Source organism: Crocuta crocuta, unplaced genomic scaffold, assembly GCF_008692635.1.
Source record: "Crocuta crocuta isolate KB4526 unplaced genomic scaffold, BGI_CrCroc_1.0 scaffold48, whole genome shotgun sequence".
Lineage (NCBI taxonomy): Eukaryota > Metazoa > Chordata > Mammalia > Carnivora > Hyaenidae > Crocuta > Crocuta crocuta.
Window position 1 is genome coordinate 10,157,104 of NW_027533089.1, and position 26,100 is coordinate 10,183,203.

The window sequence follows — 26,100 nt, forward strand, 5'->3', positions numbered from 1 at the left end:
GCCCTGCAGCCCAGGAATAAATCCCACTTGATCATGGTGAATAATTCTTTTAATGTACTGTTGGATTTGACTTGCTAGTATCTTGTTGAGAATTTTTGTATCCAGGGTCAGCCAAGAATATTGGACTATATTCTCTTTTTTATTGGTGTCTTTGGATTTGGAACCCAGATAAAGCTGACTTCATAGAATTGAGTTTGCAAACTTCCCTTTGATTTCTATTTTTTGGAACAGTTTGAGAGGAATAGTTATTAACTCTTGTTTACATGTTGAGTAGAATTCCCCTGGGAAGCGGTCTGGTGCAGGACTCTTATTTGTTGGGAGATTTTTGGTAAATGATTGGATTTCTTTGCTGGTTGTTTTCTGTTTCTTCCTGTTTGGTTTTGGTAGTGTGTGAATGTCTAGGAATTTTGTTCAGTTTGTTGGCATATAATTTTTCAAAGTATACTCTTATAATTGTTTGAGGTGTTGGTTGTGATCCCTCCTTCATTCATGATTTTATCTATTTGGGTTCTCTTTTCTTTTTGATAAGTCTGGCTAGGGGCTTATCAATTTTGGTTATTCTTTCAAAAACCTGCTTTTAGTTTCACTGATCTGTTCCATTGGGTTTTTATTTGTTTCTATATCATTTATTTCTGCTCTAATTTTTATTATTTCCCTTCTGCTGGCTTTGGGCTTTATTTGCTAATCCTTTTCTAGCTCCTTTCGGTGTGAGGTTAGGCTGTATATTTGGGACTCTCTTTCTTTAACAATTCTAAAATTTTCTAAAAATGTTTATTTTTGAGAGAATGAGAGAGCAGATGCATGAGCAGGGAAGGGGCAGAGGTGGGAGTAACAGAGAGAATCCCAAGCAGGCTTCACACTGTCAGTGCAGACCCCAATGAGGGGGTTCAACTCCTGAATTGTGAGACCATGACCTGAGCCAAAATCAAGAGTCAGACACCTTAACCAACTGAACCACCCAGACACCCCCCTTTCTTCTTGACATAGACCTGTATTCCAATGTACTTTCCTCTTAGGACTGCCTTGGCTGTATCTCAAAGGATTTGGACTATCATGTTTTCATTTTCATTGTAGGTATTTTTTCTTTTCTTTAATTACCTGGCTGACCCATTAATTCTTTAGTAGGATGTTCTTTAACCTCCATGTATTTGAGAGCTTCCAATTTTTTTCTTGTGGTTGATTTCAAGTTTTATAGCGTTGTGATGTGAAAATACACATGGTATGATCTTCATCTTTTTGTACCTATTGAGGGCTGGTATGTGACCAAGGATGTGATCTACTCTGGACAGTGTTACATGTACACTCGAAAAGAATGTATATTCTCCTGCTTTAGGATGAAATGTTCAGAATATATCTGTTAAGTCCATCCAGTTTAGTGTGTCATTCAAAGCCATTGTTTCCTTGTTGATTTTCTGCTTAGATGATCTGTCTACTACTGTAAGTGAGGTATTAAAGTTTCCTATTATTGTATTATCTTCTCTGAGTATAAATATTTACAATTGTTAGATCTTCTTGGTGGATAGACCCATTAATTATGATATAATGCCTTTCTTGATCTCTTGTTACAGTCTTTGTTTTGAAATCTAGTTTGTCTAAGTATGGCTTACTCTGACTTTTTTTTGGCCTCCATTAGCATGATAGATGGTTCTCCATCCCTTCACTTTTAATCTGCAAGTGTCCTAAGGTCCAAAATGAGTCTGTTATAATTAACATATAGACGGGTTTGGTTTTTTTTTTTAATATTTTATTTATTTTTGAGAGAGAGAGAGAGACAGCATGAGCAGGGGAGGGTCAGAGAGGGAGACACAGAATCTGAAGCAGGCTCCAGGCTGTGAGCTAGTTGTCAGCACAGAGGCCGATGCGGGGCTCGAACCCACGAACCGTGAGATCATGACCTGAGCTGAAGCCGGGTGCTTAACCGACTGAGCCACCCAGGTGCCCCGGGTTTGGTTTTTAAAAATCCATTCTGCTACCCTATGTCTTTTGATTGGAGTTTTTAGTTTTTGTTTGGGAAACTCTTTATCTCTCTTTCTATTCTGAATGACAGCCTTGCTGGATAAAGGATTCTTGGCTGCATATTTTTCTTATTTAGCACATTGACTACTTCCTGCCACTCCTTTCTGGCCTAAGTTTCAGTGCACAGGTGTGCTACTAAACTTCTGTGTCTACTCTTGTAGGTTAAGAATCTTTTCTCCCTACGTGCTTTCTCTCTTTATCCTTGTATTTTGCAAGTTTCACTATGTCATAGTGTTGACCTGTTTTTTGTTGATTTTTGAAGGGAGTTCTCGGTGCTCTTGGACTTGGATACCTGTTTCCTTCGCCAGGTTAGGGAGGTTCTCAGCCATAATTTGTTCAAATAACCCTTCTTTTTCTTTCTTTTCTTGCAAATAGTTTGTCAAGTTGGTTTCCATATAACACCCAGTGCTCAATCCCACAAGTGCCCTTCTCCATGCCCATCACCCCTCCTCCCCCTCACACCCATCGGTCCTCAGTTTGTTCTCAGCATACAAGAGTCTCTCATAGTTTGCCTCTCTCCCTTTCCCCCACTATTTCCTCCCTTCTCCACGGTCCTCTGTTAAGTTCCTCCTAATCCTCCTATACGTGCAAACATATGGTATGTGTCCTTCTCTGCCTGACTTATTTTGCTCAGCATAACACCCTCAAGGTCCATCCATGTTGCTACACATGGCCAGATATCATTGTTCCTCATTGCCATGTAGTTATTCCATCGTATACATAAACCACATCTTCTTGATCCATTCATCCATTGATGGACACTTAAGCTCTTTCCATGTTTTGGCTATTGTTGAGAGTGCTGCTATGAACATTGGGGTACATGTGCTCCTATGCCTCAGCATTTCTGTATCCCTTGGGTAAATTCCTAGCAGTGCTATTGCTGGGTCATACGGGAGTTCTATTGTTAACTTTTTGAGGAACCTCCACACTGTTTTCCAGAGGGGCTGTACCAGTTTACATTCCCACCAACAGTGTAGGAGGGTGCCCGTTTCTCCACATCCTCGCCAGCATCTAGAGTTCTCTGATTTGCTCATTTTAGCCACTCTGACTGGCGTGAGGTGGTATCTCAGTGTGGTTTTGATTTGTATTTCCCTGATGAGGAGGGATGCTGAGCATCGTTTCATGTGTCTGTTGGCCATCTGGATGTCCTCTTTGGAGAAGTGTCTGTTCATATCTTCTGCCCATTTCTTCACTGGGTTGTTTGTTTTTCGGGTGTGGAGTTTGGTGAGTTCCTTATAGATTCTGGATATTAACCCTTTATCTGATATGTCATTTGCAACTATCTTTTCCCATTCCGTTGGTTGCCTATTAGTTTTGTGGGTTGTTTCCTTTGCTTTGCAGAAGCTTTTAAGCTTCTTTTTTTAGACCTCTTGATGAGGTCCCAATCATTTACCTTTGTTTTTGGGATGTGTCAAGTAAGAAGTTGCTGCGGTGGAGGTCAAGGAGGTTGTTTCCTGCTTTCTCCTCTAGGGTTTTGATGGTTTCCTGTCTCACGTTCAGGTCCTTTATCCATTTTGAGTTTATTTTTGTGTATGGTGTGAGAAAATGATCCAGTTTCATTCTTCTGCATGTTGCTGTCCAGTTCTCCCAGCACCATGTGTTAAAGAGGCTGTCTTTTTTCCATTGGATACTCTGTCCTGCTCTGTCAAAGATTAGTGGGCTGTATACTTTTAGGTCCACTTCTGAGTTCTCAATTCTATTCCATTGGTTTATGTGTCTGTTTTTGTGCCAATACCATACTGTCTTGATGATGACAGCTTTGTAGTAGAGGCTAAAGTCTGGGATGGTGATGCCTCCCGTTTTGGTTTTCTTCTTCAATATTACTTTGACTATTTATAATCCTTCTTTTTTTTGCTCTTTGTCTTCTGGGGCTCCTATGATACAGATGATATTTCATTTCATGAAATCACTTAGTTCTCTAAGTCTCACCTCATGATCTAGTAACTTCCTTTCTTTTTTTCAGCTTCATTATTTTCCATAATTTTATCTTTTCACCTATCCTCTGCTTCTTCCATCCTCACTATTACTGTATCTTGTTTGTTTTGCATCTCAGTTAAAGCAGTTTTAAATTCATGCTGCCTAGTTCTTAGGTCTTTGATCCCTGCAGCATTGGTTTCTCTGGGGTCTTCTATGCTTTTTTTTTCAAGCCCAGCTAGTAGTCTTATGACTATTGTTTTTTGTTTGTTTGTTTTTTACATTTTTTTAAAATTTATTTTTGAGAGACAGAGCATAAGCAGGGGAGGGTGAGAGAGAGAGGGAGACACAGAATCTGAAGCAGGCTCCAGGTGCCAAGATGTCAGCCCAGAGCCTGATGTGGGGCTCGAACTCACAAACCGCAAGATCATGACCTGAGCCAAAGTCAGCTGTGTAACTGACTGAGTCACCCAGGCGCCCCTTAGGACTAATGTTCTAAATTCTTGTTCAGATATATTGTTTATATATAACTGTTTTGAGCAAGCCCCTGGCTATGATTTCTTCTTGATCTCTGGTTTGGGGAGAATTCTTCCCCAAGAATTCTGAAATCTTGTCATTTTGACTAGGTTTCTATTTATCTTTTACATTTTTTTTTTAAATTTCTGAGAGAGGGAGACACAGAATCTGAAACAGGCCCCAGGCTCTGAGCTAGCTGCCAGTACAGAGCCTGATGCGGGGCTCAAACCCACAAACTGTGAGATCGTGAATTGAGCCGAAGTCGGCCACCCAACCGACTGACCCATCCAGATGCCCCTACATGTTTTAAAAGCCTGTTTTGTTTCCTGTACCTGAGAAAACTACTATATTAAAAAGGAGTCCTACACTGTCCAGGGCCTGGCACTCCAGGAAGTGTTTCTGGTGTATGCTGTGGTGTGCTGTGTGCACTCTGCTGTTGTTTTGGCTGCTCTTTCCCTCTGGTCAGCCCTCTGCAGAGCTCCTCCATTTTTGCAGCAGTGAAGTGTTTGGACCTTTAAGTAGGTGTGCTTTGATTTGTTTGTTGAAGTAACCCTGGAAAAAAATGGGGGGGAGAGGACTAATCCCATAAAAAGAGAAAAGGAACAGATAATCAAAAACTTTAGGGCTGATTCTAGGGAAAAAAGGAAAAAAATGAAGAAAAAAGAAGAATTAATTAAAAAGAAATGACAAAAAAAAAGTTGTCTGTGGTGCATGTGTGCTGTGCTGGTCTGAAGGAGAGGCTGGCTGCATGTGGCTTAGTATCACTGTTGTCCCAGTGAAGAAGCAGTTGCCGGCACAGAGGGGTAGGATGTGGTGTAAGTGGGTCTCCCCTCCACTGAGGGATGCTCTGTTGCTCTCTGAAGTCCCACCATGTTGGGTCTGGGGGGGTAAAATAGTACCACCACAACCTCTTCTCCCAGGACTGGGGATTTGAACCCATGCTGCTCAAGCAGTCCTCATGGATTAGTGAGGGAAGTCAGCTTGCTCTGTGCCAAAACTCTCTTGCATTTTTCTTTGGTGCACAGCTGGGATTCAAAACCCAAAGTCCTAAAGGATGGCTCAAAACACAGACTTGTTTCCCTCTCCTGGAGTAAAGCCTCTCCACCCTACTGACTAAAGGCCTTTAGCTGGCACCTGCAGGGTTCTCTCCCAGTGCACCCACCCAATGGCTCAGAGATCACTATACCAGACTATGCCCTTGGGGGCCAGCGCCCTCCTCCCCAAGAGCATTCACCATGGCTCTACTCTGGAGAAAGTACCACACTTTGTGCAGAAAATACTTTCTGCAGAAAAAGAACTGGCATAGTCAGTACTTCTGGCTCCCCAGTCCATGGGCCAGAGAGGTTTTCCTCTTGTGCGAACTCAGTGCTGCACTCACAACCCCTCTCTTTCTCTCCCTTTTGCCTCTCCACAGATAAGGGTTCCTTCCCTGGCTCTGCCATAAATTTTATCTCCCCCAGTTCACACTGCCGCACCTCACATCTGCCACTCCATAGATCTATTTCCTGTGTTCCAAGTAATCTGACCTCAATACACCTGTTTTTGAGGGATGGGGAAAATCCAGGGTCCCCCACCCCCATTCTCCACCATCTTAACCTGTCTCCGTCTCTCATAGGGAAAATTATGTAATGAGGGCCCAATCATTCAGAATCCCTTATAATACTGACGAAGTCTGGGCAAAGGTTTACCTTATTTGTGTAAGTAAAGTCCACTTAAAACATCTATTGTCAGAAGTCCTCACAAGTACTTTAACACCACCTGTTTATATACATGTTTTAAATGTTAAAAATGATGCTTAACTGTATTATTCATTAAATAGGAAGGACTTCTTTGGGTAAGGCATTCTTTGTTATTTTCTTTACCTGAAGCTCAAGGAAACAAACTCCAACTTCACTATATTCTTAGACGGGCCTCTGAATTGATGTTTACACGGGCCAACCTGAGCTCATTCCCTAAGTAAAAGCCTTTGTTTTACAACGTTCTCAGAGGAGCAGGGTCCTTTGAACAGCCAATGGGTATAAATTAGGCAGTAGTGACTGCTGACTCTTTATATTCAATCATCAAGCAGGTACAATAAAGAGATGCTGTTAGTTCTTCTCTGCCAAAATTCCTCTCCTTATCATATATTTAAAGATGTGCTTGAAGAGGTTTTTTTTGTTTTTATAAAAAATAAAATTATATATATATATATATATATAAAATGTGCTTCTGTGAAGTAGATAGAATTGGAGGCAGAGGAGGGGAATTTTCGTTTTTAAAATTACATATACAATTCTGTGTTAATTTTTAAAACAAGCTTGTATAATTTAAGAAATGGAAAGTTAAAAATTAAAAAGCTGTCTGAGAGGGTCTTATGTGAAATTCGGCTAAATTTCTTCAATCATAACATTAAATTGATACTGATCTGAGCACCTGAGAGAATGAAGTGAGACGTACGAGGAGGAAAGGGAGAGGTATGATTAAGGCAGGATGAGAGAGGGGACACTCTGATAGTTGTGAAAAGGCAAGAACCTGGGAGAGTAAAGGAGGGCCATGTGCCAGGGAGCAGGATCAGGATTCGATAAAGTCAGACTTGTATATTCACCAGTTTACCTGCACGGGAGATGCCTAAGGTATTGGCTGTGTTGGAAATGGTTTTCTTGAAGAGGGAAGTAGGGGGAGGATGTTCTCAGTGGATGGCGACAGTGGTTAGGTTTCTTTCCAGGAAAGAGCAATTTACTTTAATGAGTAAGATGGGACATAAGGGATGATCTAGGTTTGAGTATGAAGCTGGTACTGGGGAGTTTTCTGGATTACAATGAACTAACTGCAATTGCTCTAAGGAAGAATAACAAGGATGGGCCAGAAAGTAAAAGGAGTGGGCAGGAAGTGACTGGGGCAGCTGAGAACAAAGGGATACCAGGTTCTTCCTTAGCAAACTGAGGCTATCTTGAAGTCTATCCATGGTTTTTAATATTTCTAGTAGGAAAAAAGATACCAAATGGGCAACAAATGAAAAAACAAACCAAAGCAAAACAATCCAACTCACCATTCTGGTTAACAGCTGGTTTTAAATATGAGAGTTAAGCTTTCAAGGTCTTCATTCTTTAAATGTAGTTCTTCAAGCAGAGTCTCTATAAACTGGGTGAACACCACATTTTCCTGAGAATGCTTCTGGATGCCAAGAATTGGGGCCAGTCTGAAAAAACCAAAAATATTAAATGCATACCCATGAAATAAGAAGGACTAAAGGGGCTCCTGCCTTCTACCAGGCAGAGGGAATTTTGTCACAGCAGAGAGATGAAGACTCTCTGATTTAACAAAATTCCCAGAGACAGGAGGCTTTACTAATAAAAGCAGAGGAGAAATCTCAGGAAAAGACTGAAAGATCAAACATATTGTTGAGTAGGGAAATAAACCTACAAGCCTAAATCTGTAACATGTTCTTCATTACCCCAGGAAAAGCCACCAAGTTCTTCTCTGAAATGAAAATAATAAAGTATTTCCACTTGGGAAAAAGAGGCTGTGGAAAGAAGCTTTTAAGTGAGAATTGTTTTTAAACCATAATGAATATTTATATTGCCTGAAAAAAAAGATAATGATAAACAGGATTACATTTTGGATGAAACCTTAACATTTTTATTTTTAGAACACTAAATAGATGAATTACATTTTATAAGGCATTTAATACAAACCTTTGAAGGAACACTGCTTCTTTCTCTCTCAAGGCATTTCCGTAAATACGACAGATTATATGTAATAGTCTCAAAAGTAATTTTCAATGAAATGTCATTAAATATTCACTTTTAAAAATTAAGCTTACCAAAGATTAAGACCATTTTTCATAATATATGTAAAAAATACATAATAATATGTAATTATATACCATGTCATGTTCTTCTTGAGATTACCTACTTAGCATGTTTAAGTATATAATTGTATGTACGTCTGGAGAGATCATACATACATCTTTCCAGAGAGCATGCGTCAGAGAGCCTTTGTAAGTTATATTTCTGAAAAGCTTTTGGGGAGAAAATACTTTTATCCTTATCCTTAAATGCTCTTATACTTACCATAAGGGTCTTCCGGATGCTTTTTTTTCCCCCCAACATTGGTCACTGTCACCAGGCACAGCAAATATAAATAAAATAACCTTCTGATTTAAATCAATAAGGCTCAAGGAATCAGAGTGGGGCAATTCCACAGTAGTGACTGTGGAAGGCAAAATGTTATTTTCTGAGAGATTTCTTTTTTGTCATAATTATCTAAAGGTAGCTGGCACTTTGAGGAGGTGGTAAATTCTCTATTATTTCTCAAGGTATCTTAGCAAGAAGTGGAGACTAGATGACCCTAACAGTGCAGTGAAATCCAGAGTTCTACGTGGGAAAACCACGGTAGTGTATTCCTTCCCCATCTTTCCTATATTTCTTTACAGCTGAAGAATGCAGCACTTCTGAGCTTTGGCTGCAGGTATTCCCCAAAAGCAGGAAACAGGACCACCCAACCTGGCACTTGGGCAAACTTAGGCATCTGTGGCCAGCTGTTCCTGAGGCATCTTCCTGCAGTGAAGGTGGAAACCAGAAGTAGCTCTGGGTTTTCTCACATGTATAAAGTTGCTCCTTCCCTGCAATAAGACCAAAGTTACTGTGGATTGGATAACATTAGCTAAAATAAAAGCAAGAAGTCAGAGGAGGTAGCTCGGATATGTCAACTCCATACAGACCTAGCTTTTGTGTTATTTAAGAACGGTACTTACACGGCACATCCAAAACCATTCCTCTGACTTCCAAAGAGACTAGTATTTGGTTCATATAGAAAACAAAGTCTCAATTAATTCTCAAAGTGCCATGAGTATGTTTTAAAACTTACCGTCAGATTAGAAGTAAATGTTGACTAGATTTCTCAACTTGTGTGCCCGTATGAGAGCAGAAAATAAGATCAAGAAGCAGCTTTTAAGAAAATTGTTCTATCAAGTGCCAGAGTTATAAAATATTTTAGGAATATTTCTGATACTTCTCTAGCAAACTTACAGGGCTTAAATTATAATAGCTTCATTATGTGTTCAAATATACCTAAACATTTTGTTTATAAAGAAAAACGTGGGAAGACAGTGCCTTAGAAGAGACCCTCAGCTCCTCTTCTCTTTGACACACTGAATCTACACCTCCATGTAGACCAATTCCTCCTAAAGAACTGAGAGCTGACTGAACAGCTTTTGTACAACCAAGGATTGAGGGACCACCTAGAGAAAGGAGCAAAGGAGACATAAAAACCAGGAATCCTGCCCCGATGTGGCAATCTGCAGTGGAGGAGGATAGTAGTACTGAGGGACCAGGAGTAGACCTCAGCCCTTGTGGCACAGGAAAAAAAAAAATGCCGCACTTTAAAAGGGCATCTAGAATACAAAGGAACCAGTTCTAGAGCATTTGATAAAGGGCAGAGAGCTGTTCGAACACTCTCCGTGGGTCAGAGGTACTGGCCAGTACCACTGTTTATGTTCCCTCTCTATGCCATCAGGTAGACAAGAGCAGGGTACAGGCATCGGAGTTGGCCTGCTGCTTCACGGAGCCCCAGCCGCCCTGCTACACAGGAAAAAAGGCTGTAGATTAAAAGAATAGCTAGTATCTAAAGGAATAAGCCCCAGGGAGTCTACCAAAGGGCCAGGGAGCTGCTGGAAAGCTATGGTGTCAAAGGTACTAGTGAGTGCCATTGTTTATGTCCCCACTGCCCCTTCACAGCACGTACCAAATCAGGGTCTGGGCAACCTAACGCACACCAGCTCTAGCTGTCTCCCTAAGATAGCCACAGTGCGGTGCACACTGAACCACCCCTGGACAGCACCCACTACAGCTCCAGCTGTCTTGTCAAGGCAACACGGGCACAAATCATCCTGTATCTGCTTCAGTTCTACATGACTCAGCAGGTCAACTACCGCACAGAGTGCCCTCGGGACTCCCCAGCCCACAGCAGCTTCAGCAGCAGCTGTCCTGCCAGGACCCCTCAAATGCGGAAAGCTCTGAGACCTCCTGGCTCCAGCCATCCTGCCTGGGTGTTCCTCACATGGAGGGCCTTCGCCCCCTGGCCTACACTTGCTTCAGCTCAATCAAGGAGCACCCTGTGTGGAGTGCCTCAGGACTACCTTGTTCACGCCTGCTTCAGCAGCTCCTGCCATCCCGCCAGGGCGCCCTGTGCCCATTCAGTTCCAGCCACCTTGCCAGGGTGCCCTATGCACAGTGCTTTGTGAGACCCCCTCCCACCCACCCTCTAACCCCTGCTGCCCATTTTGGCTCCAGCCACCCTGCCAGGGTGGTACATGCCTGGAATGCCTCACAGCTCCCAGCCTATACCAGTTACAGCATCAGCCAGACAGCTAAAGTCACAAACACAGTCTACACCAGAGCTATTTCTACTCAAGGCCATTATTTCAAGTCTAGGAGAAACAGCTGTTCTGCCTAATTCACAGAAACCTAGAAAGTCAAACAAAATGAGACAGAGGAATGTGCTCCAAAAGAAAGAATAAAGCAAAATTTCAGAAAAAGAAACAAGTGAAACCAAGACCAGCAGAGTTCAAAGGAATAGTCATAAAGATTCTCACTGGACTTGAGTGGATAAACTGAGAACTTCAACAAAGCCACAGACTACTCTTCAATCAGAGTTGAAGAATACAGTAGCAAATGAAAAATACAACGGAAGGAATCAACAGATTAGAGGATGCAGAAGAAAGGCTCACCAATCTGGAAGACAGGACAATGAAAAACATCCAAGCTGAACAACAAAATACTACAAAAATTTTTAAAAATGAGGGTAGGTTAAGGGACTTCTAGGACAATATCAAGTGTACTAACATTCACATTATAGGGGGTCCCAGAAGAAGGAGAGAGAGAAAAGGGCAGACAAATTGAAGAAATAATAGATAAAATCTTCCCTAACCTGGGGAAGGCAACAGACATCTAGGTCCAGGACACAGAGCCCTGAATAGGATGAACCCAATGATATCTACACCAAGACACATAACAGTTAAAATGTCAAAGATGAAAGAATCTTAAAAATTGTGAGAGAAAGCAATTGTTACATATAAGGAAAACCCCATTAAGCTGTGAGCTGAAATTCTGCAGGCCAGAAGGAGGTGGTAGGATATAGTCAAAGTGCTGAAAGGAAAACCTACAACTAAGAGTATTCTACCAAGCAAGGTTATTCAGGATAGGAGAGAGAGAGTCTCCCAGGCAAACAAAAGTTAAAGTTCATCACCACTAAGCCTGCCTTACAAGAAATATTAAAAAGACTTTCTAAGCAAAAAAGAAAAATCATAATTAGAAATTTATGAAAGAAAAAACTTCATAAGTAAAGCAAACCTATGGTAAAGGTAGCAGATCAATCATTAAAAAAGCTAGTATGAACATTGAAAGGCAAAAGTAGTGGGGCCCCTGCATGGGTCAGTCAGTTGAGCATCTGACTCTTGATCTCAGCTCAGGTCTTTATCTCAGAGTCATGAGTTGAAGCCCCACATTAAAAAAACAAAAACAAAAAAAACCCAAAACCAAAGTAGTAAAATCATCAGACATTTCTCCAAAGACGACATCCAGATGGCCAAGAGATGAATGAAAAGATGTTCAACAGCACTCATCATCAGGGAAATGCAAATAACCCCAATGAGATAACATCTCACATTTGTCAAAATGGCTAAAATAAACCTCAAGAAACAACAAGTGTTGGCAAAGATATGGAGAAAAAGAAACCTCCTTGTGCTGTTGGTGGGAATGCAAACTGGTGCAGCCACTGTGGAAGATAGTATGGAGATTCCTCAAAAAGGTAAAAATAGAACTACCCTGCAATTCAGTAACTGCACTACTGGGTATTTACCCAAAGAATAAGAAAACAGTAATTTGAAGGGATATGTGTACTCCTATATTTACTGCAGTATTATTTACAATAGCCAAATTATGGAAGCAGCCTACATAGCTCTTAATAGATGAATGGATAAAGAAGTATACACACAGTATTATTCACTCATAAGAAAGAATGAAATCTTGCCATTTGTAACGACACTGAGCACTGAGAAATGTGTGCAATTGTTGAATCCCTATTCTTATATACCTGAAAGTAATATAACACTGTGTATTAACTATATTGGAATTAAAAATTTTTTTTTAAAGTAGTAAAATTGATTATATCTAAAAATCAGTTAAGGGACTAAGAAAATAAAAAGATGTAAAATATGACATTATATATGTTAAACATGAAGAGGAAGAGGAAAAATGTGCTTTCAGAATGTGTTTGAACTTAATCAACCATATATAACAAACCCACAGCTAACATCATACTCGGTGGTGAAAAACTTATTGGGACAACACCAAAATAAAAAACTTTTGCACAATGAAGGAAACCATCAACAAAATGAAAAGGCAAAAGAATGGGAGAAGATATCTGCAAAGGATAGATCTGATGAGGGGTTAATATCCAAAATATATGAAGAACTTAAACAACTTAACACCAAAAAAGACAACCTGATTAAACAACGGGCAGAGGACCTAAAGAAAACTTTTTCTAGAGAAGATACACATCTGGCTAACAGACACATGAGAAGATGCTCAATGTTACTAATCATTATGGAAATACAAATCTAAACTACAAAGAGTTACTACAAAGAGTCACCTTACACCTGTCAGATTGGCTTAAAAAAAAAAACAAAAAAAAACAAGCACCGGAGACAAAGTGGAGAAAAAGGAACCCTCATGAGATATTGGTGGGAATGTAAATTATAAAGCCACTGGGGAAAACAGTATAGAGGTCTTTAAAAAATCAAAATAGAAATATCACACAATCTGGTAATTCCAGTACTAGGTATTTACACAAAGAAAACAAAAATATTAATTCAAAAAGAGTTAAATACCCCTATGTTTACTATACCATTATTTACAATAGCCAATATATGGAAGCAACCCGAGTGTACACTGGTGGATAAGGAAATTATGGGGTGTGTACACACACACACACACACACACACACACACACAGTGGATTAGTATTCAGCCATAAAAAAAGAACAAGATCTTGATATTTACAACAACATGGATAGACCTAGAGGGTATAAGACTTGTGGAAAAAGAGAAAAGTAACATGTGATTTCACTTACATGTGGAATCTAAAAAAACAAAACAAATGAACAAAGAAACAAAATGCAGAAACAGACCCATAAATACAGAGAACTGGTGGTTACCAGAGGGGAGGGGGGTGAGGGGAAGTGGGAGATGCAAGAGATAAGTCACAGGGATAAAAGGTATAGCATGGGGGGGGGGTGCATCTGGGTTAAGTGCCTGACTCGATTTCGGCTCAGGTCATGATCTCACAGTTGGTGGGATCAAGCCCAGTGTCAGGCTCTGTGCTGACAGAGCAGAGCCTGCTTGGGATCTTTCCCCCCTCTCTTTTTGTTCCTCTCCTGCTCATACTCTTTCTCTCTCTCTCTCTCCCTCCCTCAAGATAAATAAATAGACTTAAAATAAAAGTTACAGCATAGGTATTATATAGCCCATGGTATTATAATAGTGTTGTGTGGTTACAGATAATAGCTATAATTGTGGTGAGGACAGTGTAATTTAACACTGTATGTCAACTATACTTCAATAAAAAAAAAAATGCAAAGAAAAAGAGTTAAATGATTTAAGAAAACACACTTGATCCTTCCTTAACATAGTGGTTTGATCCCTTTACATAAGACTGCAAATAAATTACCTCTATGATCTTGAAAGAGGGGGATTCTACACCTCTGTGTGCAGCATGCTTCAAGGGATAACAAACTAAGTTCTAGACACTGTTCCTTATATATAAACTAAATGTCTCTTGCAGAATTTTGTTTTTTCCTTCATAGAACTTTTTTGGGGGCAAGCTCTTAAAAGTCATTCCTTCATATTCTTGAAAATAGTTCTCAATTAATTCCAAGTTCTTTTAATCTTTCCTCACGAATGCCATCTGACTGTTCCTTATTCAGATTGATATGCATCCCTAAATCCCCTTCTAGCTTCTGTTTTCCTAAAATGTACTGCCCCAGAATATACATACTGTCCAAATTCATGACTTCAAAACAACAATATACTTCCCACCTGAAAGATGCCACAAAATAAAATCATGTTTATGTTATCTTTGAAGTACTATCTCAGGATCTTAACACCCCCCTTTTTTTATTTAACTGACTCCCCAGACTTTTCCTTTCCTCTTAACTCCTTATCTGTGCACTATTAATCATGATATGCTAATCACTTATCTCTTTTACTTTTTCATGAAAGAACTCCAATCCCTATTACATACTGAAAGGTACTCAAGCCTCTATTCTAGTCTTGAAATTTGTAGTAGTGAATATTAAATAAGTAAAGCCCAAATGACTACTTCTACTTAAAAAAAAAAAGTAATACACTCCAGTTGGTATTTGTGTGTTTTATGTAGGAAATACGTTTTTTTCAGATGTTTGTTTATTTATTTTGAGGGAGAGGGAGAGCAGGGGAGGTGCAGAGAAAGAAAGAATCTCAAGCAGGCTTAGCCCTGTCAGCACAGAGCCTGACATGGGCCTTGAACTCACCAACTGCAAGACCATGACCTGAGCCTAAACCAAGAGTTGGCCACTTAACTGACTGAGCCACTTAGGTGCCATGACACAGGAAATCACTTTAAAAAAAAATCAAAAGAAAATGTAATTGGTCATAAGTAAAAACAAAAGATTTTTATGTTTCAATTTATTTCCTTCAAATGCTTTTAAGTAGGAATAAAACCTCTAAAGGTGACACTAAAAGTATGGCTTACCACAGTCTCTATGCTTGAGAATATAATTAGAAAAAACAACATAATACCTTGCAATGTATAAATCACAAATGAGAAGGGAAGCTTCTCTTTAAAACTCCACTGATTCAAATCTCTATTCTGAAAAGACAGGCAATCTTATATAGGAAGTTCTTTACCATATGGTAAATGGTATAACAAAAGCAAAAAGCCAAGTGTCAAAATGCATCTTATTGAAAAGTCCTTTATTTAGCTGACTGCTCCCCATATGCTACACCTCAAAAAAAAGAGAATGCAAGTCAGGTTAGGACAAGTACCTTTCATTTGTTATTACTGAACTATCAAACATCTGCTTAAAAGAAATTATACACAGTAGTGAGAGGACTTTTAAAGTTTGACAAGTGAAAGAAGGGAGATATTTTAAAATAAAAAGTGGCATTTAGGAAAAACTCTTATATCGAAGGATATAGAGCTGTACAAACTTTTAAAATGTTTTATTTTTAAGTAGTCTTTACACCCATCGTGGAGCTTAATTTACAACCCAAGATCAAGAATCACATGCTTCACTGATTGAGCCAGCCAGGCACCCCTAGAGGTGTACAAATGCTTGATTATGCCTGAGAAGTCCCCTCTAATTGTGTGAGTCACTGGTTTGTATCCTCTCAACAGTGAAAGCTACATAAAGAGTTAAAGCTGTGGTTTAGTGAACAGTAGAGCTAAACAACTGAGGGAACTCTACTATCCATCTCCTGCAGTGCAATTAAAGTCAGTAATAATGACCCTGAATTTTTAAAAGGCCCTCCCCATCACTGTACCTACTGCTTCACTCACTGCACTCATTCTCCCTGGATAACACATAATGCAGGTCCTGGAACCATAGAAATCATGGTACAGTCTGGGTTATCCTCTCCTGAATAATCTGGGTGATATGTGTGAAAATCAAATAGGCACTTGCTTGAAATGATATAGCACAAACATCCTTTAACCTTGCCCTCAAAACTAGGAGAAAATCAACAACTCTTAGAATTTCCTGAGTCTTTGTTATTGATTTCCAAACTCACAGAATCAAAACTGGTAGGCTATAAAATGACACTGAACAACACTCCTCAAAGTCAACAGTCTTAAGAGAAGAAAGAGCTTTGAGAATGTCTATGTGAATAAATGTCACCAGAAAGCATGGTTTGGGGTTGGAGGAAGGGACAGGAAGTGAAAAGCCACATACTTTTCTATACCTATCAGATTTGAGAAATTACTGGGTTCACACAGAGTTCTGTTGCAGTAGGGAAACCTGTTCTGCTGATTACCATGCATAAAGGTGATGAACATGCAGAGACTGCTAAAAGATTATGCTGGGCTTAAAAGAAATGTCTAAACACTTATTCTCATCCTTCAGAAGTTAGTGCTGGGAAGGAGAAGGCAAGCAGCATGCATGGACACGGCTTGTCATTTTGCCAGTTACAAGAGAACAGATAACTACAATACTTGACCCTTGGGGGCTTAGAATAAAACAAAAACAAAAGTCTTCTGGGACAGGTGAGGTATCTTTATTACTAACGGCCTGGGTACGTGTACACTCTAAAAGATGAAGTTTAACTGCATAGTCTTATTTTATAAGCCTATATCACCCACTTAACCTCCTCAAGTGGGAATTAGTCTCAACCTATCCAGCAAGTTTCCTTTTGACAGCTGAAGTACCTGAGGGTTTGGACAGAGTAAGGGGTTTATCCAGGGTCATACTGGTTAAAAATAGTGCTAAAATTGGACACCTTTATCACAAAGGCATCTTGCTTACCAATCAAGTCTCATTATTCCTTTCTTCCTGCACTAACAGTTGTCACTTCACCCATATTTTATCTTCTACTAAAAAATGGGTTGGGATATTCTCTCCTTCTCTACATGAACAAGTGCTAAATGATAAGGATTAAACCAAAATACCTCTGTCTGTACACATACACACACTCAAAACTGAAACAAAAGAAAGCTGTGACCAGTATGTAACACAGTGGGTCACAATGTCATCTATTTTCAGAAATTTGAGGGTTCACACAAACCCAAGATATTTTGCAAAATGCATTTCTCAGATTTAAAAAAAAAAGTTTATAGTATAAACTTTGAAAAGGAATTTTATATGTATAATTCAGGGCTCCTTAGCACGCAAGTAATTAGGATTTCTTATGTTAACTCTTTTTCCACCTTGCTTGTTTCTCATTAGGGAGAATGAAGAAGAATATTCAACTCTGTCAGTGATTCTGTAAAAACATTTGTGTAAATGTGGCCCCTGGCTTCCTCCCTGAAGTAACAAAACACACTTGGGTACAGGGAAAGAACCAAAAAGCCATCCCTGAGGAACAGCTTTTCTTTTCCCACATATACCAACATGGACTGAGTCCTGGGCAGAGGTACTACCTCATGGCAGTTTCCTAAACTGCTGGTGATGTTTTTATGTAGACAGGAAACATGGCTTTACAACTGAAAAGGAATTCAGATACTTTAAAATGGGTGGTGAGTAGATTTCTAAAGTAGAGCAAATGAATTCATTTCCCTCAAAGAAATGCCAGTTCTTTTCCCCAGTTGTTCCCTCTGTAGCAAGATCTCAACTCCTGAATCAAACATATGAAACATCAGTGATTTCCAAGTTTGTAAAAAGATTTTTTTTCTTTATGAAACTAACTGGTTGGTCTTTAACCTTTCTGTGAAGTTGCAGCAAGTGTTAACTCTTAAGGTGAGGCCCAAGTGACTTTCTTAAGGTCACAGTCAGTAAGAGATGAGCAAATAACCCAGAAGTACTCCCACTAGTCCACACTTCTAACCACTATACCACACAAGCTCACATGTCTGATTCATTTTAAGAACTGAGTATACTTTATTATTTCAAAGGCCTACTTGTATATGCTCTTCAAATAATTTCTGAAATCTGTCATTACAAAATAAAATGTGCTGATGAAAACCGACAAGTCTATTGTTTCTAATTCATCTTTTCTCTATGACAGCCAAAAAGTACCTTCCAATGCCATTAACCTAACTGAAAACTTCAGAAGAAAGCTAAGAAGTGCCATGAAGCACGCAAATTCTGGCAGACATAGCTCAATAAACTGATTTAGCATAGCCCTAGCACACTAATAATTGCCCTAGAATTAAGGATAGCGGTTCTTAGTTCTGTCTGTACAAATTACAATCACTTGGGTAACTTAAAAAGATATGTATGCCGAGGCCCCATCCCAGACCAATGAATTAAAATCTTTGAATCAGTTATTGATATTTTTAAAAACTTCCTATGTGAGTCCAATGTACAACTAATGTTGAGAACCACTGTAAATTTCTCAACCATACAAATTTGTGTAGTTCTGATTACGTTTATGCTTGTTACTTACACAGCTGGAAGAAACTGAATAGCAAAGGAAATGACATCTTTGCATAAACAACTATAAAACAAAGCTGAAGATAATACAGTCACAAGGAAAGGTCTCATCTATAGGAATTTATACAAGGAAGATAGTTCAACCTCTGGCAGGTGAAGGAAGGCTTCTAAGTAGGCAGTGGCATCTGCACTGGGCCTTGGAGGCTAGGACAGACAGATCTCAAGAGGAAAGACATTTTAAACACAGTTCAGAGTGCTAACAAAGATGTCTGTAGGGGGAAACAGTGGATGCAATTTAAGAACACAGAAGGTGGAGAGGCAGTTTGGGACCACTTTAAGAGAGCTTCAAATTTCAAGAAAAATTGTATGGTAGGAATTGGGGCATCACTAGGTTTCTGAACAAAAGTCTGCCCTAATCACGATTAAGCTTTAGTGAAATGGTTCTTACAGGTGGAGAAAAGATGGACTAGTTGAAAGAAGAGACACATCACAAGGAAACCTGTTTGGGAAGGCTATAGTTGCAGGAATCTAGGGAAGTAATGAAAGCCTGATGTAAGTCAGCTGTACTGAGAAAGGAAAAAAACAACTGGGTAAGAGAAGTCACAAAGGCAGGACTTATTAACTGAGTAGATAGGGGAAATAAGGGCAAGAGAAACACCAACTAGTCAGCTTTCAATTCTGAATAATTACAAAGATGGAAATGTCACCAAAATAAATAGGGCACTTTTCAAAGATGAACTCAAATCTCAGATTTGAGCCTTTGAATTGCCTGAGCGATATCCAAATGTAGATGCCCCAAAAAAATAAAGTTTTGTCTGCAACCTAAGAGAAATGTCAGAGCTGAAGATACAACTTTGGGGGAAGAGACACAAGAAATGTTTGGGATGACTAATGTTCTTCCTAAGATAACTCCATTATCCTTTTACCAATTGTATTTGTGCCGATTTCTTGAACTAACCTCTCCAGTATTCTGAATCCCTTGCATCCTTAATATTCCTATTCATGAAAACTACAAGCTGAGATCAATGCTATAGCTGGCTTTCCCCACACCTACAGCAGCATGGCTGACCACCAACCACTGGGAGTAGGTGGTCACTTGATGTCTGGCCATTTCTGAGTACTCAGTGTCACTTGTCGATTTTCTCTGGCCCTGGGATAGGGTCCTCTTCCAGATCCTCTTAATGACTGCTCTGGTACCACTATTTTCACCCTCTATTCAATCATCATCTCTTGACTCTGAGAACACAACTTCATATCCTAGTTCATAAAAAATGAAGTTGTCAGCCATGATTTAAAAGTCTCTCCTTGCTATTTACAAACTTATTTATAGCCACATTATTCTTCACTTATTTTCTTCCAGTCTATTTAAGCTATTCCATCTGCCTGTGACCATGATCCCATTTCTTTGTGCCTCCTCTGGGACCCTATTCCATAGTATGTATCTACTCCTCCATCTCATTCTCAATTTCAGATTATTTTCTTTACTGGCTTCTTCTCCATACCATATTCACATGCTTAAGTATCCTTTCAAAACAAATTGTTCAATCTTTCTCCTACCCTTATCATTAAGTCTCAAAAGAGAAATCAACATTGCTGACTCTACTTCCCCATCTTAATCTTGGATATAAGGGTTTATATATTTCTCCTAATTATAGAAAAAGGTTTTTTTCCAAATGTGCATTTTTCCCCTTGGGTAAAAAATACATATCTGTTTCTACTTTTAATGTACAGTTGACCCCTGAACAACATGGGTTTGTACTACTACATGGTCTACTTATACACAGATTTTTTAAATACAATATAGTAAATGTATTTTCCTGATAATTTTCTTAATAATTTGTGACAATAGGGTATGTAACACATACAACATACAAAATATGCATTAATCAACTGCTTATATTATTGGTAAGGCTTCTGGTCAACAGTAGGCTATTAGTAAAGTTTGGGGGGAGTCAAAAGTTGTATGTGTNTATATACATATATGTGTGTGTGTGTGTATGTATATATTTTATATATATATGTGTATATATATATATAAAATGTATAACAGCTGCAGAGAATTAGTTGGTGGCATTTAATTTTATAGTTTTGGGAACTGGGAGCATGTGAAAGTTCTGTAAATCTCGTTTGAAATGAGCATCATTTTTCTCTGCAATGAACTCATAAGAATACTAGTTATAACCTGGTAACTGCTTTATTCTTACAAAACATTTTTGCAGTGTAGCTGATTTGCCACTCACTGTAATTAAAAACCTCCATGTAATAGAGAACATCATAATGTAGGGCTCTAAAAACTCAATGGAAAGAAATATCGGTAAATAAATAGAACTCTGAAGTAGTGCAGGCAATTCAGTTACTAGAACATGATTTCACTTCCACAGAATTCGTAGGTGTTCACCAAGCAGTTTGTAGTAGTTTTCCAGGTACTTCGGCTCCACTGGAATATTCACTATTAAGAACTGTGTCCCATGTTTTAAGGCGAGTATACCTTTTCTAGTTGTACTAAAATGACAGAAAGCTAACTCTCAAACTCCTCATTCAAAATGGATAATGGATCAACACAAATAGCAGTAATACAATATCAAGCCTCGTTTTACCCTTTGGCCTTAAAATCTTCTCTAAAGCTTTATAAAAATAATTAAACAAGGAGTAAAATGGAAACATTTGAATTTTGCCTCCAAGAACTATGTTACTTTAGTGTTAACTAGAACTATCAGAATGAGAAAAGTCAGAGGCAGGAAGAATTTAAAAAGGTGTTAAGTCTCTACAATAAACAATCTAAACGGAAGTACTGAAAGACAACAGAGGAAAAACACACTAGGCAATTAGGATCTTGAATTTAACAAACACTCGATACACCTGGGAATAATCATTGTTTTCTCCTTAAAACTTCTATTCAAGTTTGCAAGGTTAGTTAATAAAGTACATTCATAAAACTAGTTAAAGAAAGAGTTTGCCTCCAGAGTAAAATTTTCCATTAGGACCCATTAATATTTGATAAATGCTTCCAATTCAACGAATAAATACTAACATGTAAAACATTTAAAGAATTCTCAAGAACTGTGTCTGTGATGAACCAGATAAATAAAAGATTTAGTGCCATACTATACTTGGTGATTAACTGCTCTATAACCAATTCTTCTATTTTATCATTTATCAGTCTATAGAAGATAAAAGAGTTAAGTTCATGGAAAGTAAGAGAAAAGCAGTATTTGGAATTAATCAAGTCTTTAAATCAAAGACACATTTTAAAAATGTATCTTTTAATACATAATATCTTAAAAATGTTCACTAATTTTATAATTATAGGAGTTAAAAAACTATCATATTTACATCTATCTTTGTTTTTCATTAATTTTATTAAACATTTTATAAAAATCTTATTTGAAAAACGCAATGCTAGATTTGAAAGTAGCAATTCTTTTTAGGCTAAATAGTCACACCCTTATCAGACTACCCACCCTGGAAAATATGAATCATTACAGAGACACAGGGTCACTGTCCTTCCTTTCACCCATAATCGTAAGCAACTATTTTGTTTTTTCCTGTGCAATGCAATTTTACCAGTGCTACCAATTCTGTATTTAAGTCTATAACATCAACAATAATTTATCCAAGTCTTTCCTATCCCTCCATTCATTTGCTTTATTCTACATATACTCACTGAGTACTTAATAAACGCCAGATTGAGAGATGGAGTGCTTGGCACCAGGGAGACAAAAGTCATCTAGACAATGTCCTTGGCTGAAGGAGATTATGTTTTGGTAAGAAAACAGTTTCAAATTCACCTCACTTACTGTAGGCACCTTTCCAGGTTTACTACTGCTTATGCATTGTCCAAACAAAAATGGATGAATGGAAAGCCTCTTATTTTCATTTGGAAACTGTGTGTGTGTGTGTGTGTGTGTGTGTGTGTGTGTGTGTGTGTGTGTGTATGTGTATGAAATACATGTATATGTCCCTAGGAATGATTTGTGGGTCATTAAAGATGAGAAGACAGGGAAGGTAAACATCATGAATATGAAAAAAAGTCACCAGAATTAAACATAGTGGCTATGTCAAGCTTAGAAAAGCTGCCTTAAATTAACTCTCCTAGGGAAGATCACTGACTGTGGTGGAAGTGGGTAACAATCAGAGCAAGTAATGAAGCAATAATACTAACATGGGTATTGGATGAGGAAATATAGAAGGTTTGGTTCATTCACTTTTGAAACTAAGTACAGAAGGCAGAATGTTAGCAAATATTACATTCAAGGTGAGGAGAAAGAAACATGTGGAGGAAGAAGTGGGAAAGAGAGATGGGTGACAGGGTTTAGAGAAGAAAAATTAAAGGCAAATTTGCCTTTGATGACATTCCCAGTTTCTTCATGGGCTGTCTCCTGTCCATTACCCTGTATCTTTTCAGTATTCCTGATTCTGCCTATCTAACATCTCATTGACCCCTGCCACCAGCATGCCCAAGCCTCCACTGTCCTGAGAAGTCTTCGGAAGATTTACCATGTCACGTCAGGTTATAATCACTCCCCTTTCTTCCTCTGGCTACCATATGAAAAGAGTGGTCAACATATGCTACACTGTCTACTGCAGCAACCCTTGCAATCTGGTCTCAATGCCTATCATTCTAAAAAAAAAACTGCCTTCTTGAAGGTCACCTACAACCACCTAGTTGCCAAAGGTGTAGGTTTTTTTTTTTTTCAACAGAGGATAAATACCTGGTTCTCAGAAAAGTAGTTACCACTTCTTTCTGAAACCTCACACCTGCTTTGGATTCCTTGACAGTGTTCTGGTTGGATACATACCTTTCTGAAGTACACTGTGTTGAGGAAAGTGCATGCATTTTGAAGTCAGACAGGTCTGAGTGTGAGTCCCAGGTATGATCTCGGACAAAGTACTTGTCTTCCTAGAGTCTATTTCTTCCTCTGAGAAATGGGACACCACTACTGACCTTACTGGATTGTGAAGATTAAATAACGTATGTAAAGAATCTAGTATGGTGCTGCTCATAGCTGATGTCCCTCCTCTTTCTGCTATCTCTGGAGTGCTTAGGCATCCTCGGCATGGATGCGGCTGTTCCAAAGGTTCTATCTCACCTTGACTCTGCATTTAACACCCTCTACCTCTGCCAATTCACCATTTTAGTGCTGAATCAAAAATCTAGGTATCTGATTTTCCTTACCACTTTGTTTTAAAGTTTTTTAACTTTTTACAGAAAATATGACAAAATAATTTGCGACGAGAACTGTATAGCTGGTCAGATGAGCTTCAGACTGCATTACTTTAGGATCAACTTTGCTTATTTCCACCAGGGTCCCTCCTGGGGGGTATTTTTATCCCCTCCATTTGATTCTTATAGTTGTGGTTCTTTATCCAAAGCCCAGCTCCTCAGTCATTCCTTACTCTACTGAACAGGCCACTTCTCTTTCCACTTCAGAGCTGGAGGCATGAACTCTGGAAATGTGCCCATATAACATGCAAGTGAAACAAAAAGCATCCAGCCAAGCATGATCATGATAACAAGTAACACAATGTCTAAGACACAATTGCACAGTGAAAGACTATTCACCAAGATTTTGGCAAAGGAGCATGCTCGTGAACTCTTAGTTGGTAGAGGCCTTGCATGTTCCAGTCCTTGGTTCCAAAGGATCCACAATGCCCTCCTTTACTGCTTCTCCTCAGGTCCATCCTATTCCTCTCCTTACAGATGTACCCAAATTTCCTTCCAGAAAGCTGGGCTGTGGTCCCTGGGTGCTAGCACCTTTCCCATAGTACTCAGGGTCCATGCTGGGGCACTGGTACAACATTGAGCCTGGGCATTGGACACGGGTGGACTCCTTATCATTCTTTAGCTCTGATTCAACATTTTCAACTACCTAACTGGGGAACCACCCAACTAAACAATCTGCCTAAACCCTAAACTGAAAAGGAATAGTCTCAGTGCCTGAGGAGCACATATTAGATGACATGAACCATCTTTTTTAAAATTTTTAATTGTTTATTTTTGAGAGACAGTGTGAATGGGGGAGGAGCAGAGATAGATTGAGACACAGAATCTGAAGCAGGTTCCAGGCTGTGAGCTGTGAGCACAGAGCCCGATGTGGGGCCTGAACTCATGAACCATGAGATCCTGACCTGAGCTGAAGTTGGACACTCAACCGATGGAGCCAGCCAGGTGCCCCCAAGTGCACCATCTCTTAAAATTAGTTCCCCCTATTTCCCTAAAGGCACCAATATCTTCCCAGTCATCTGTCTTAATACAGGCATACCGAGATACTGAGGGTTTGGTTCTAGACCACTGGAGGAAAGAGAGTATCACAATAAAGTCAAATAATTTTTTTGGTTTCTTAGTGTACATAAAAGTTATGCTTACACTATATTGTAATCTATTACATGAAATACTATTATGTCTAAAAAAAATACACCTTAATTAAAAATTAATTTAAAAATTCCATAACCTGAGCTTTCAGTGAGTCATGATTACTGATCATAGGTCACCACAGCAAATCTAATAATAATGAAAAGTCTGAAATACTGCAAGAATCACCAAAATGTGACACAAAGACACAAAGTGAGCAGCAGATGGTGAGCGGTTGGAAAATGGTGCTAACAGACTTGCTCAATGCAGGGTTGCCACAAACCTTCAATCTGAAAAAAAAAAATGCGATTACCTAAAAGTGCAATAATGTGGAGCCTAATAAAATGAAGTGTGCTGATATTTTGACATCATTATTTATCCACCTCCCACAATGCTAAACCTTGTCGATTTTCAAGTTGTAATGTCTCTTATCATCTACAGGTCTCTCCCATTCAATTCTCATTGTAATCATTTTAGTTCACTGCCTCATTACTCTTTGGTTAACTAGGCTGTTACTATTGGAGTCTGAGAAAATCAATTTCATAAATGGTGTGGGCAGAATGAGAATGCAAGAGATTAATGAAAAGCACTGGAATCACTGACAGCAGACTAATTCTTCAAGAAATTTGTCAAGTGAATGGACGATAGCCTGAGGGTGTCAGTGAGGTTAAGGACAAAGGATAAAAGTGCTTCTTCTGTTTTGTTTTTAAACTTTAAAGATGAGTAAGCAGTTGTAGGCAGGAGGGAAGGTGTCAACAAAGAGCAAGAAAGGACAGTTTCCTAATTAATCTCATTCATACATTCACTCAATCACTGCCAGATATTTATTGTGAATCTATAAGCAAAGTGTATAATGGTGAATAAAATCAAAGAACCAGCCCCTAAGACCTTCAAGTTGAATGAGGGGGGCAGACCATAATCAAGTAATCATTCAATTAAATATAAAATTGAAAACAGAACCAGTGTTGGAAAGATTAGTGCATGGTATTATTAAAAAACAAAACAAAACCCTATTTGTAAACATATCTGCTCTAGTCAGGGAAGTCAAGAAAGATTTCTTGAGGAAGAAACACTTCCTCAAGTTCTAAAAGATCAAGGAGAACTAACCAAATGAAAAGAGGAGGGAAGACTGTCTTGGACATAGGGAACAACCTATGTCCTATGGTGAGAGAGAGTGATGAGAAGGGCTGAAAGAAGGT

The 26,100-nt window shown here is 38.9% G+C and overlaps 1 protein-coding gene across 4 annotated transcripts in view; it reads right to left on the reverse strand.

Annotated features, from left to right (window-relative positions):
* Window positions 1-26,100, reverse strand: part of RPAP2 (RNA polymerase II associated protein 2) — a 106,256-nt gene that overhangs the window by 8,461 nt on the left and 71,695 nt on the right. For all 4 annotated transcript variants that reach the window (XM_077746013.1, XM_077746012.1, XM_077746014.1 and 1 more), the window contains one exon: window positions 7,475-7,624. In XM_077746013.1, the coding sequence (XP_077602139.1) occupies window positions 7,483-7,624 (142 nt within the window). In that variant the 3' untranslated portion in view covers window positions 7,475-7,482. The remainder of the gene's footprint in view (window positions 1-7,474; window positions 7,625-26,100) is intronic.